At 38.7% G+C, this 14,259-nt stretch overlaps 1 protein-coding gene across 1 annotated transcript in view; it reads left to right on the top strand.

The window, feature by feature from the left end:
- celsr1b (cadherin EGF LAG seven-pass G-type receptor 1b) overlaps positions 1-14,259 on the top strand; it is a 49,690-nt gene that overhangs the window by 34,173 nt on the left and 1,258 nt on the right. The window contains exons 14-33 of the mRNA XM_053505742.1: positions 398-518; positions 1,504-1,687; positions 2,231-2,332; positions 3,071-3,165; positions 3,437-3,646; positions 3,835-4,018; positions 4,176-4,319; positions 5,414-5,633; positions 6,521-6,688; positions 7,091-7,217; positions 7,307-7,507; positions 8,080-8,254; positions 9,451-9,563; positions 10,393-10,469; positions 10,819-10,945; positions 11,204-11,329; positions 11,765-11,901; positions 12,181-12,275; positions 12,506-12,649; positions 13,174-13,380. Of these exons, the coding sequence (XP_053361717.1) occupies positions 398-518; positions 1,504-1,687; positions 2,231-2,332; positions 3,071-3,165; positions 3,437-3,646; positions 3,835-4,018; positions 4,176-4,319; positions 5,414-5,633; positions 6,521-6,688; positions 7,091-7,217; positions 7,307-7,507; positions 8,080-8,254; positions 9,451-9,563; positions 10,393-10,469; positions 10,819-10,945; positions 11,204-11,329; positions 11,765-11,901; positions 12,181-12,275; positions 12,506-12,649; positions 13,174-13,380 (2,957 nt within the window). The remainder of the gene's footprint in view (positions 1-397; positions 519-1,503; positions 1,688-2,230; positions 2,333-3,070; positions 3,166-3,436; positions 3,647-3,834; positions 4,019-4,175; positions 4,320-5,413; positions 5,634-6,520; positions 6,689-7,090; positions 7,218-7,306; positions 7,508-8,079; positions 8,255-9,450; positions 9,564-10,392; positions 10,470-10,818; positions 10,946-11,203; positions 11,330-11,764; positions 11,902-12,180; positions 12,276-12,505; positions 12,650-13,173; positions 13,381-14,259) is intronic.

Raw genomic sequence — 14,259 nt, 5'->3', positions numbered from 1 at the left:
AAATAAAATAAAATACAGCAAGATCAACTTCAGGATAAACTTTTTAAAACTCCCCTAAAATATGAAAACAAAGAAATGCACATTATGAGCATATTAAAAGAGCGTTTGCACACCATATATGTAAAATCAAATGAAAAAAATGTTTGTTGTTGTCCAGCTTATTTTTTAATACTTAATAGCTGCTTATTTTTTATACCTCGTTTGTATACTCATACATATCTGTCACGCGGGAGACCCGGGTTTGATTCCCTGATGGAGAGGCTTTTACTGGCATGTGAAAGAAAATTCTTTAAACGTCTTACAGTAGGTCTCTGAAGGCAGTGTTGTTTGTTTGACTGATTTCAGCAGTTATTGTTTCCTGTGTTTCTGTCTCTGTCTCACACGCACATGCACACAGAGGAAACCAGCCGTGTCCTCGAGGGTGGTGGGGTTACCCAAGCTGTGGCCCGTGCAACTGTGATGTGAACAAAGGCTTCAAAAGAGACTGCAACAAGACAACGGGAGAGTGCAGCTGCAAGGTACAAACAGCACGCTCCAATGTAAACAAGCTTTCAGCATTTAAATCAAGCATATAAATTTGTGCATACCGGGGGAAAAAGGTCTTTTGGAATTTGAACAAATACATTTGCTCTTAAAAGCTATGGTAATAGAGACCTTGGGATTTTAAGACTGAATCGGCTTAGTGGAGATGCGTGCAGGTTAAAAGCTCGGTAGTTAAGAGAACTGTCTAATATGCCATGTAAAAGATTAGCCCAGGACAATGGGTCGAAGGTTTCAAACACTAACAGGTGACAGAATAATAGCAAATGTTAGCTTGAGATGGTCAGGCCTCTTTTTTTTTTTCTCCATGAAATGCCATGACGAGCATATTCACTATCAAAGCCCTAATACATCAACCAACATACTGTAATAACATTGTAATAAAATTCCCACAAACATCATAACACATGGACCGCAAACATATTGTAATAAAGAGCTACAGGTTTTAGTGTAATAACCACACAAATATAATACATTTCCCACAAATGTAATAGCAGCGGTGGGTAATTAGTTATGTTTGTGGGATTATTACATTAAAAGCTGCAGATTTGTATTACGTTTCTGATTTATTATGTTTGTTGGCTGTTGAAAGTTCATTCAAGGCAATTTAAATAAAATAATGAAATTAAACTAATACCACTAAGCTGCACCTAATAGCGTTGACAACAGACATAAAAATTTCTCTGCCTGCACACAGTGTTTATAGGTCATGTTAAGGCTTTGATATAATTGTAACTTAAAAAAAAATTGGCCTGGCTTAAATTCATTAGCTTATTAGTTTTTAGAATCTACACTCAGGCCTTTGCCATGTGCCGATGTTTGTGCTAACCTCTTAAACACAGGGGTCATTATTTGGTTTATTTAAGTCAGATGAATTTATTTTGATGCATTTATTTTGATATATTCAGTACCTACAATGCATTAAAAGGAGGATTGAGGTATATGATTACATTTTTTTCTCAGGATAATTACTACCGTCTAGAAGGAAGTGACACCTGTTCCCCCTGTGAGTGTTTCCACCTGGGATCAAACTCTCGTACGTGTGACCCTGTGACTGGACAGTGTCCGTGTAAAATCGGAGTGGTGGGGCGTCAGTGTAATCGCTGTGACAATCCCTTTGCTGAAGTGACCGCCAGCGGCTGTGTAGGTATGTAACCTGTAAGTCAGTAAAATCCTGAAGCTAACTGGAACGAGTGACATTTACATCAGTTACAGTATATACAGTATACAGATCTGTGCAAAGGTCTTAATCCATCCCTGTATTTCTTCATGATTTGCTTCCAAAGAGTCAAACTTAAATAATAATAATAATAATAATTATGTAGTCTTAAGGTATCATTCTCCGGGCTGCTTAAATAACTTTGTGTTTCCTGAAGAAAGACTATGGCTCTTATATTTGGCAAGTCTTTGTCTCTTATTATTTACAGTCCAGTCCCTATACCTGACCGGGTACAGAGGAAGGTTTTTTTGTTTGTTAAGTTAAAGCCTGCTGCAGTAAAACTTTAGACCTAACAGCCCGCGTAGGGTTAGTGGTGCTTTGAGCATGGCTGTGAGTTTTGTCACTTTTTTTAATGATTAATAAAATCTCAATGTCTCCAGAAGCCTCATTAGTAAAAATGAATGACAAAGGTTTCTTTCTCTCTCTCTCTTTCTCTCTCTCTCTCTCTCACTCCCTCACTCACTTTCTCAGTTGTTTATGACAGTTGCCCTAAAGCCTTTGATGCAGGCATCTGGTGGCCCAGGACAATGTTTGGGGGTCCTGCAGCAGCAAACTGTCCCAAAGGTTCTGGTGGTAAGTTAAACTAAAGTAAAAATATCTTATGTTATTTTATTCAAATAATAGTTTATGTCGGGGTAAATAATAGAACATATAGTTATATAATATATAGTATAATGAAACTATAGTTTATGAACATTTATTCAAACCTTATAGTTTTTATCATGGTGTAAAAAATTATAGGTATAATATATTAAATTAAAATAAAATATAATTAAATCTGGGTATTGCAGTGTTTATGTGCAGTATATCAATTAGGCTGCACTCTTTTACACTCTTTTTCATTCTTTTACTCTTTTTTTTATGGTGATATTTTTTTTAAGTCACATTTGAAAAAGGCATATCTAGCGTTTATGCTTTGGATCAGTCAGATGTAAAGCAGTTCTTTGTATTTTACTGTCACCGGACAGTCTTCGGCAGGACAGTGTGTTAGTGGTTAGTTAGGGTTAGTTACCCTAACACTGTCGCCTTGCACATCCAGGGTCCGGGTTCGATTCCCGGGCAGGTTTGATTCCCACCTCTGTGTGTATGGAGTTTGCATGCTTGGGGGTTTTGTCAGGGTACTCTGGTATCCTCTCACAGTCCAATTCGCCCATCGTGTGTAAATAAGTATGTGTGTGTGCCCTAAATTTCCTGGAATAGACTCCAGGCTCTTGTGATCCTGTATACATGATAAAGTGGTATAGACAATGGGATAGAGATGAGGATGACAGTCTTTTGAATTTTGCTCTGATTGCCTTATGATTCTTGCAGGAACAGCTGTTCGGCACTGCAGTGAAAAAGAGGGATGGCTTTCCCCAGAGCTCTTCAACTGTACCTCTTATACCTTCACCAAGCTCAGAAAAGAGGTCAGGGTTCCTTACAGTATAAGCGTTGGTATTCCACCCAGTGCTTGGTATTATGATTTTTAATTATCTACAGTTGAGGAACATAATGTTTTTTTTTTTCTGATCAAAGGTTCATGTTCTGATATTATGTATTATGTATCTGTTTTGTATTTATTTTGCCTCAGCACACAGTAAATGGCTGCTTATCCTTGTTGCGTTTTCGAATATTTAAATAAAGCGTATTATTAATTAAATGTAGCTCACTCTTGTGCGAACATGGCTGCTGTTTCAGAGCGAGGAGCTTCACACCAACTCCTCTAGACTGGATGTTGGGAGGACTAAAAGCCTGGCGGCCATGTTGCGCAGTGCCACAGAGAGCACAAAGCGACTGTATGGGAGTGACGTCAGGACAGTGTATCAGCTAATGAGCAGCATCCTGCAGCGTGAAAGTCTACAGCAGGGGTTCAACCTGTCTGCCACACATCATTCCACCTTTAATGAGGTATATATGTGTGTGTGTGTGAGGCCTGAGTAAAACCAACAAACTAAGCAGTACTTGGAAGAGACACCCAGTGTGGGTGCATGACTGAATTATAAACATGACTCAACATATCGCATTTTGCATGTTAGTACTGTAATAATATGGCATAAGATTATTATTGAGGTTACTGTATTTTGTAATTATTTTAGGACATGGTAAGAGCAGGCAGTGCTATCCTGGACCCGGATAATAAAGGTCACTGGGAGCAAATTCATCACTCAGATGGAGGTTGTGCTGACCTGCTGCATCATTTTGAGGATTACGGCATCACTTTGGTCCAGAACATGAGGAAGACTTACCTGAAACCCTTCACCATTGTCACACATAACATGAGTGAGTGCTGCAACAAGTCCCACCTTCAGGCAGTGTCACACACTGCTCTTGACATTTAAATGTGTTTAATTAGTCTTATATATAAAAAAATGATTTATAGCAATAAACAGATGCTGCATTTACAAAAGTATTCATACAATTTTCTTCTCTTGGTCAGTTTTTACGATGGACTTTATGGATGCTTCCTCTGTGAGCCAGGCTGAGCTCCCTCGTTTTCAGGAGATAAAAGAGGCTTATTCCAAAGAGCTGGAGGCCTCAGTGATTTTCCCAGACTTGGTTATGAGGACAGCAGGAAGCCGAGGTACTGTAGATGTTACACCCATTCACTTTACTTGGAAAAAAAATCTCATTCCATAAAAGCTACACTCCAGTCTTTTTAACTTGATATACTGCACTGCATCTGTAGTACAGACCAGACACAAAACTCACTTATAGTGCAGGTATTACGGCTGTTGTTGGGACACAAATGAAGTCTTTTCAGAGATGTGACTTTCAGTGGGGAAATGAGCTTTAGCTAAGTAATCAAAATTACATTATATTGTAGTGCTCCAGTGTTCTAACACTAAATAAATTACCCTAAGAACTTTCATTATATTATCTTTATCATGGCAGGGGGGGGCTTTAAGTCAACCCGGGACGGCAGCAGACTTCAAGAACAGCATATTTGAATGATGCAAACATTTGGTCTGATGGAATGATGCCGGAGGTCTAGAGATAGATGAGCTCTCTTAGAGGGGAGGAATGAGAAGTACTCAGTGCTCCCACATTAATCACGGCTCTACAGCCAATCAGGGGCATCGTGAGCTCATGCAAGCGAAAGGAGCAGATAGCGTTGTCCTCCGAGTGTGTTACCCCAACGAGTAAGCAGTTATAAAAGATGCGGTCGGCTGGGGTCACATGGTTCGGAGGGAACCATCACTTAGACACATGGACCTCAGCTGGGAGTTGCTGCCACATTCCCTGCACAGTCCTGACCTCGCCAAGACATTTCCACATATTTGGGCCAGTAGAGGACTTCCTGGGAGGCCAGCTTTTAAGATGTAAAGCAGGCAGTCCGATTATGGCTCCAGTGTACAAAACTTTTTACCTTAATTCTAGTGTAAGAGCGTTAATTTAGCAGGGCATAGAGAAATAAAGGCAGTTTTCCTCTTACAGCTGTATTTTCTTATTCTGCACACTCAAAAGTCCCGGTTTGACTTGAACACCCATTGTATATTATCTATAATTATATATTATATTATTTAATTATCTTTCTCATGTCCCACTGTAAGACACTTATTGTTTGAAGATTTGGTTCAAAAGATTGCTTTTATTGATAACATTATTATTTAAAGGTACTTTTTTAAAGGAATCTTTTGAAAAACATTTACATAAAATTTTTATTATGCAACACAGACAGTGTTACCACAGAACCTCCTGTACAGAGTGATCCATCCATTCCAAATGTTGGTCCTGAAGGAACAGAAACTCCGTCTCTGGTTACTCCTGGGCCATCAGCAAAAAAACAGCGACGTACTGAGATTGCTGAGTCTCCAAGTGTTGCATTGGTCATCGTCTACAGGTCTTTAGGTCAGCTTTTACCTAAAAACTACGACCTGGACCGCCGCACTGTCAGGTAAGGTATTCAGTTGAAATCTAATGCAAGGAACATAATAAACTATGAGGAGGTATGATGGATAACCGTTATTTTTATTATTTTTTAGTTAGTATATGGCACAAGGTTTTTATTCCTCTTATACCACAGAAGTTTTTTCCCCTGTAATTATCATTTTTATTTATTAAAAAAACAACATTAAACTACATGTCACATCTGTAATACCAGCTACTATATAAACAGTTCCTACCTCACAAGCATCTACTGTACTGTACTTTTCTCTCTTTTATAAAGCTAATAGTAATAAAAAATACAGTTAATCAAATTACTTAAAATCATTTCTCTCAAAATAACCATAAAGGAAATGCGGAGATCCATCAAGAGTTGAGTATTGCACAGCACATTTGCAGAATATTAGTCACTTTATTTGCTTGGGTGTTTAAAAGTAGACACAGAGTAGAATTAAAAACCATCCTTGAATAAATGAATAAAGACAAATTGTATTATCCTACTCTACACTCTAATATATATGGAAAAAAAGCTGAGCAGGCTTCACGGACCTCAGTTTTGGTTTAAGATGGCAAGAGAATAACAAGAGGTGACCTTCAAAGTGGGTTTATTATTATGATGGGCGGTTCGGTCAAAGGCTGTCCAATTACCAATTACCTGTTTTTTTTTTTTTTTTTTAACATTGATGGTTACCATACATCCATGCAAAAGTCATCAGGAAATAGGTTTTAAAATTGCTGTCAAATGCACATCCCTTGAAAAAGAAAGGAAAAAAAAACAAGCATGACAGTGACAGTACCTCCATACAATATATATTTTCTTTTAAATGTGTTGTATGTCTTTATGCTGTTTGTTTAAAAAGCCCCTTATATATTTGCCTGTGCATCCAAAATCTCCAGACTGCCCACTCGTCCAGTTATTAACAGTCCGGTAGTGAGTGTGATCACACACCAAGAGGGAGAGACTGCCTCTGCTCAACTCCACACACCCATCACACTGATGTTCCGTCTGCTGGAGACACAAGAGAGGACTAAACCTGTGTGTGTCTTCTGGAACCATTCTTTTCCGTGAGTGCATGCTCTTCTCTTAGCAGTTTTTGACTGATCTTCATACTGAGGGTTTATTAGTCTTTATTCATGATCTTTATTCAAATGAATATTTTAAAATGATGCATGATGACAATATGTGAAAATTAAACAAATCCACAAAATGTAATACAAGTTAACCATATCAGACTAATCATAATAAGTATGTTGAAGAATCATCAAAGGCGTTTGGTCAAAGCAGTGTAAACATGTGGTATGGATGCAACCACATGATGGGTGAAATTTTTTGTTCCCCTTGTTAAGCATCAAATAATATGATAAGTAATTGTAGCAATCTTAAAAGCGACCAACAGTAATACAGGGCAGACCCAGAGCGAGACAAAAATGCAAGCTTTTGTTAATTAAAGCTTATGTCCCATGCAGGGTCGGCCGCTCCGGCTCTTGGTCGTCTAAAGGCTGTGAACTGGTCTTCAGGAACACCACACACATCAGCTGCCAGTGTAACCATATGACCAGCTTCGCTGTCCTTATGGACATCTCCAAAAGAGAAGTAAATAAGAATATACAGTGAAAAACTGTTCCTGTTTCCATCTGTATGGAGCCAAATACATGTAACAATTCAACCCTTGTGTTTTTAAGCATGGGGATGTCCTGCCTCTGAAGGTGGTGACCTACACCACTGTTTCCTCCTCCCTGGTGGCCCTCCTCGTCACCTTCCTTTTATTGGCTATTCTGCGTAAACTGCGCTCCAACCTGCACAGCATTCACAAAAACCTGGTGGCAGCCATCTTCCTCTGTGAGCTCATCTTCCTTACCGGCATCAATCAGACTGACAACCCGGTAAGTGACCAATTACAGCCCTTGAAATAACAGATTATTTATTAGGCGGTTGAATAAAAGTTCTGGATGTTTGCAATGGGACATTTTTGGGATTAAAGTTCAAATTTCAAAGAAACCTTAATTACGTTTTTTTTATTATTATGACTGAAACCTTTTGGGTTGCGTGCTGAAAAATATATATTAACGTTTTAACCTATTCTAATTAAGGGCAGAATTTCCAATCAAGTAAACTATGTAACTTGAACACTAATAAATAATGGTAAATATTTGTAAGTTTATGTTAAACTAAAATGATTTTCTGTATATTTACAACATTAATTTATTGCATAAAATACACAATATACTGTACATACAGTCTATATAATAGTTAGAAAATAATTAAAAACACATTTTTGAGTGTGTATATATCTTGGTGGGCAGATGGGATTTTCTAAAGTTTTTGTTCTAATTATTGAGTAAATAATATTGTCGATAATTAAATATCAGGTATTTTGAATAATATCCAATATTTTAAATTGATTTATGTGATTTATGAAAACAATCGTGCTAATCCACTTGGCCTGCATGTGTAGTTTGTGTGCACAGTGGTGGCCATTTTGCTGCACTACTCCTATATGTGTACATTCGCCTGGATGTTCGTGGAAGGGCTGCATATTTACCGGATGCTGACAGAGATGCGCAATGTTAACCAGGGCCAAATGAGATTCTACTACGCCATTGGCTGGGGCATTCCTGCCATCATTACAGGTAAGGCTGATATCAGTGTGGACATGATACATACGTATTTCTCATTGTTTACTTGTTGACCATAATCAAGACCTTCTCAGATAAACAAAATAATATAAGCGATTATATATATATATATATATATATATATATATATATATATATATATATATATTTTACTTTAAGGTTAAGTGCAGGTTAATTTGTTTTATTTTTACTTTATATTTTGTGTTAATTTTTTTAATGTATCTATTTTTTGCTGCTGTGAAATGAATAATTTGATTTTCCATTATTTCTTATGGGGAAATTCAATTTGGTTTACGAGTGTTTTGAAATACACTTCTGGAACAACTTATGCTCATAATCCAAGGTTCCACCGTGTGTGTGTGTGTATATATCATTATTTATCTGTGTTCAAGTTTGACGTGCACATAACTACATGGCAGTAAGTCTTGGTTGTTATGTATGGTTCCTGCAAATGTACTGTTTTGTCAAGTGCATTTGCCAAACCCATCAAGCACCATGATAAATCTGGCTTTCATGTTCTCATGAACACCTTCCCAGGAAAGCAAGACCAAGACTTACCTCTCCTGCAGAGAAGAAGTTCATTTAGAGTTACCAGCTTCAGAAATCACCAATTAACCAACAGCACCTCAGATTAGAGCCGTTATGAAGGGTTTACAGAGCATAAGTAGCAGATACATCTCAATATTAACTGTTCAAAGGAGATTACTGATTTTTTTGGATTCCTTTAGCATTGTTTTATAATGTAGAAGGAAATAATAATTAGGAAAGACCATGCAATTAGAAGATGTGTTCAAACTTTTGACTGGTAGTCAAGAAATGGTTCCTGTTAACCGTATGGCTAGTTCCAGGAAAAGAAAAGAGTAAACTTTGGAATAAATACAGAGTGACTTTGAAGGATATCAAATATGTTTAGCTTGATGGGACTGCGAAAGCTTCATATGAGCTTCAGCTGAACTTTGGAATGCAAAGTTTGTCTGGGTGACAAATTTCTCGGTTAGTGTGCAGAGCAGGAAAATTCACAACAAGCAAGACCTATTGTACTTTGATGCATCCCTAATTTTGATTTAAAACAGATAAAAAAATCTGAACTATCCCATTAATCTCACTCTCCCTCACTCTCTCTCTCTCTCACTCTCGCTGTCTTTCTCTCTCACGCACACACACCATCTCTTTCTCTCTCTGTCCCTTAGGTCTGGCTGTGGGATTAGATCCTCAGGGTTATGGGAATCCAGACTTCTGCTGGCTTTCTGTTCATGACACTCTGATCTGGAGCATCACAGGACCCATTTCCTTTGTAGTGCTGGTTAGTGTCTCTGTCTGTGTGTTTGAGTAGGTCTGCATTTTTCCTTTCTCTCTTTCATTTACAGAAGAAATGTGGTATCCATAAATATGGGGTAGGAATAGTTTAGGGAAAGAAAAAAAATCTATTCTGATTTACCTCCTGAAAATCTTTTTTTAAAAATGGATTAATTACTCACACATTCATTGTCTATATTGCTTTATTATGTATTCATGTGAATACTCCCTGGAAAGGGTCAATTTGGGACGGCCAATTTTCCTAATCAGCATGTCTTTGGACTGGGGAAGAACCAAGCATGGGGAGAACATGCAAACTCTATGCACACAGACCCTGGAGGTGCAAGGCGACAGTGCTAACCACTATGCCACCATGATGCTGGGGATTCATTAATTATGGAAAAAATATATATTGTTTGGCTTTAAATCTTATAATTTACGTGAGCTGCTACAAATACTAGTGATACAATGGAAAAGCAACATTTGTGGACAGTTGTGACGGTGGACAGTTTGTGTTTCATATTAATGATCTACGGTAAGCAATCAAAAAAAAACAAAACTTGAATTTGGACAAAAGAAACCCTGCCATGTAACAGGAGGAAGAGTCAGAACTGCCTTTGGTGAATTGCTGTTAATCTGGCATTGTGTCTTTTTAGCTCTCTCTAAGCTTTTTGTCTTCAATAGATATTTATAGGCATAACTTAATGTAAGTCTGCTGTGCTGCGAACACACTTTGCACTTTATAGTTGATTGGGATTTTGTGCACCCTTACACACACGTTGACTAAAAGATTAATAAAATAGTCCCAATGATGTAATTTTTGTTTTACTTTTCAGATTAACATTGTAATATTTGTGCTGGCAGCGAAGGCTTCTTGTGGACAGAGAAGTCAGAGTGAGACATCAGGAGCAATGTAAGAGCTGAATTGTCATCCGTACTCCTCTTTCTATATCTCACTTACATCAATAAAATGCTTAAAGAACGTCCCAGTGGGCATGCAGACTAGTCTCTGGCAATCTGTACAAGGTGTTAAAAGAGGTCTTTAGGTCTTCTTTAAGACACCATCAGTATTATGAGTTTAAGAAATTAATCCTCTGCGATGCTAACATTTGTCGAGGTTTAATGGGTCCTAAAGACATCTTTAATAGGTTTTAGTTCTGCAGACATTCTGTAGTCCTACCTGTGTCCACTGGGTTATGCTTTTTCACTGTCCTCATTACCTAGATGTACTTTTTAAACCTACACAACTTTTATGCTGGTAGCTCTGCTCTGCGTATGGCAGTCCTGCTCCTGCTGCTCATCAGCGCCACCTGGCTGCTCGGTCTGATGGCTGTTAACAGTGACGTGCTCACCTTCCACTACCTGTTCGCCATCCTTAGCTGCCTGCAGGTAATATACAGTATACAACTTCTGAGGTCTGTTCCAGAAAAAGGATTTCACAATTATGTGGATTGTTCCAACTTTAGATACCCTAAACTGACTTGGCTTTATCTTGAGTAGTTGGTCTTATGTGGATTAGTTTCCCGCCATAATGTAAAAATTGTTTAGATGTTTAAATTGTTCTCCTGCATGTGAAAGAGTCTAAAATGATTTTATGATGTCGGACGTAGCCATTTTTTTTATTCTTTTTTTTTTTTTTTCTTGCAGGGTATTTGTATATTTTTCTTTCACTGTATCCTCAACAAAGATGTGAGGACGAACCTGAAGAGTGTTTTTGGTGGGAAGAAGGTACCATTGGATGAGACCACTACCACCCATGCCACTCAGCTCACTGTAAGTGTGGTTAACAGTCAGCACCACATGCATCTCTTGCAGCCTACAGTGGTAGCCAAAAGTGTTAAGACAACATACTGTATGTCATGATTTAGTTTTCTCTCTATCTGGCCAAAAAGTTGGCCCCCAAGCAGGCCCCCTGAGACCCTGTCCACAGGATAAAGCAGTATAGACAATGAGTGAGTGAGTGAGTAAGTGTGTGAGTAATGATATTAAATATTGATTGTAATTGTAATTTCTTTGCAAAAAAAATTATATTATTATTATTTTGCAATCAATTAAAAATTGTATGAATGGCACCACTGTATGCAGCCCCACTTATTATCTCCACTTATCCCTTATCCCTTTTGCATGGTGTTAACAGACAGATGTGGACCTAAGCTACATTTATAAAACCACACCTGGTTAAACTCTGATCATTTGATTTCTGTCCAGCGCACTTTTAACGGGAATGCATACACAGAGGATGGCTGCATCTACCGCACACCGATCGGAGAGTCTATAGTGTCCTTGGAGAACTCGGCCCGATCAGGCAAAAGCCATGGGAGCAGCTACATCTCCTATACACTCAGGTGCCTCTGAAGCAAGCATGACGGAAACATTATCACAAAATGCATTTTGTTCAGATTTTTTATTAAGTGATTGAAATTGTAATAGTGATAGAATGTCTGAATTATTGTATTTGTAGCAAATAACGTTAACTCATGCCAACATCACCCATCATTGCAGTGTTTGTGTCACTTCAACAAATCTGGCTTTCCAGTATACCAATATGAATTTTTTGGGAATGTTATGTAAAGCAAATTATTATGTATGTAAGCATGTTTCTTCATGATCTGTGTTCTCTTTAGGGGTGAGCAGAAGTGCAGTGTGACCCAGGGCAGCAGAAAATCACAGTGTGATGGTGAATCTTCTTTGATCTTCAAAAAGAGCAAGAGAAAAAAAGGTATGGATAAACTAATATATATATCCTAGGTGGTCTATTTGTGTTTTAAATTTATTGTCACTTACAATAATTCACTGTAGAATACTAGGGCTTTATTGCGATCTTTAATTGTAATTATGGTGATCAAACTCTAAAGTATTATACTGTTCATTCAAGTTAGGATATTTGTATTATTTCCATGAATCCTGATGCATTGTGTTGTGTTATGTGTATTTCCACCATTTGCTCAGACTCAGATTCAGACAGTGAAGTTTCAGTGGATGAGCACAGCAGCTCATATGCTTCATCCCACTCATCTGACAGTGAGGAAGAGAAGAAGAGATCCAAGCATAAGTGGAATAATGAGAGAAGTCCAGTTCACAGCACTCCTAAAGGTACCTAAAATCTATTTGCCATTTCAAAATAGCCCAGAGTGTATGATTGATTGCTGAGATGGATTGGCCATCTTGGGTGTGCCCCGAGTCCCCTAGGATTGGGTTCAGGCTTCCCTCCACCCTGTACACGGTAATCTGTATTATTACTTATTGTTGTTGGTTTTTCGGCTGCTCCTTCCAAGGAATAACCCTCTCATTTTATCTGGGCTTCAGACCGGCATTGCATCCAGTGGCCGTGGTTTGGGCATTGGGTGGGAATCGAACCTGGGCCTTCCACATGGCAGGCGAGAAACCTACCACTGAACCACCAATGCCCAACTGTTAACCTACTACCTACAACTCTACAGCCTTAATGCCTCTATAGCCAAATTAATTTCAATACATTTATTAATATACATTCTATTTTGTACAGTGCTTTTTCGGTAGCCATTGGAGTTAAGATCCACTACATGCAAAAGACAAGAAAAGAAAACAACATTTGTAATCAGTTGACTGTATTCTTTCTATGTTTTTTGTTCTTTTAGTTGATACTGTGGCAAATCATGTGAAGCCTTCCTGGTCAGTAGAGTACCCCAGTGAAAGAGAGGGGACTGGTGGTTCGGATACACTGCGGGTGCAGACCAAAGCCAGTGTGGAGCTCCAGCAGTTCAATAAGCTCAATCCGAATGGAGATCTTTCACCTAGCGAAGGCCCTCCTAGCCAACCAAGCAGCACTCAGCTGCCCAGGAAAGGTGAGACACGCGCACACACACACACACACACACACACACACATACACACACACACACACACACACACACACACACACACGAACACGCACACACTGTACACATGGTGGCATTAGGTACTTCTGCGAAATTACATTATTATTGATTTTGGATAGATTAGTTGGCTAAGGAGTTGGTAGCAAGAGTGCATGAAAGAAATTTGAGGAGACAAATTTTCTTGAGCTCCTGCCTCTCCTACTTTCATTAGCTGGATATTTTTTCCTTAATTTTGAAAAGAAACCATCCATCCACCCATTGTCTAAACCATTTATCCTGTGTAGGGTTCTTGTGGGACCCGGAGTCACAGGGCACTAGGCAGGGTACAGTACACTGAGGATGGGGTGCCAACCCATCACAGGGCACAAGCAGTCATCATTCCAATTAATCTGAAAAGTCAAGGCTCTGTCCAGGCCAGTTTGTGTTCTTCCACACTAACCTTGTTTTTATGGACCTAGCTTTGTGCATAGGTGCACTGTCATGCTGAAATAGGTTTAGGATCATTCCAGTGGCAGGAAACCATAAAGCTATAGTCTGTGCACTGTGTTATAACTTATCCACATAGGGCCAGGTTTTAATTCCGCTCAGGTTGAAGGTACATTTGATAACTGATTGAAGATCAAGATGAACAAGTGGAATGAGGTGTTTTATTGGAATGAAAACCAGCCAGTAAGGCTCTTAACTGTGAGCAAGATGTTTCTTGTTGTATGTGGAAACACTTTGGGGAAGGTAAGAAAATGATTGTCATTAGGTAGTAAGGCCACCTTACAGTTCCAGGATTCTTGGTCTTGATCGGGGGCTTGGTCTCAAACCTTTCTAACCTCCCAGAAACATAGGCAGACTGGC

Source organism: Clarias gariepinus, chromosome 10 (assembly GCF_024256425.1).
Source record: "Clarias gariepinus isolate MV-2021 ecotype Netherlands chromosome 10, CGAR_prim_01v2, whole genome shotgun sequence".
Lineage (NCBI taxonomy): Eukaryota > Metazoa > Chordata > Actinopteri > Siluriformes > Clariidae > Clarias > Clarias gariepinus.
This window is presented reverse-complemented; position numbering and strand designations above follow the sequence as displayed.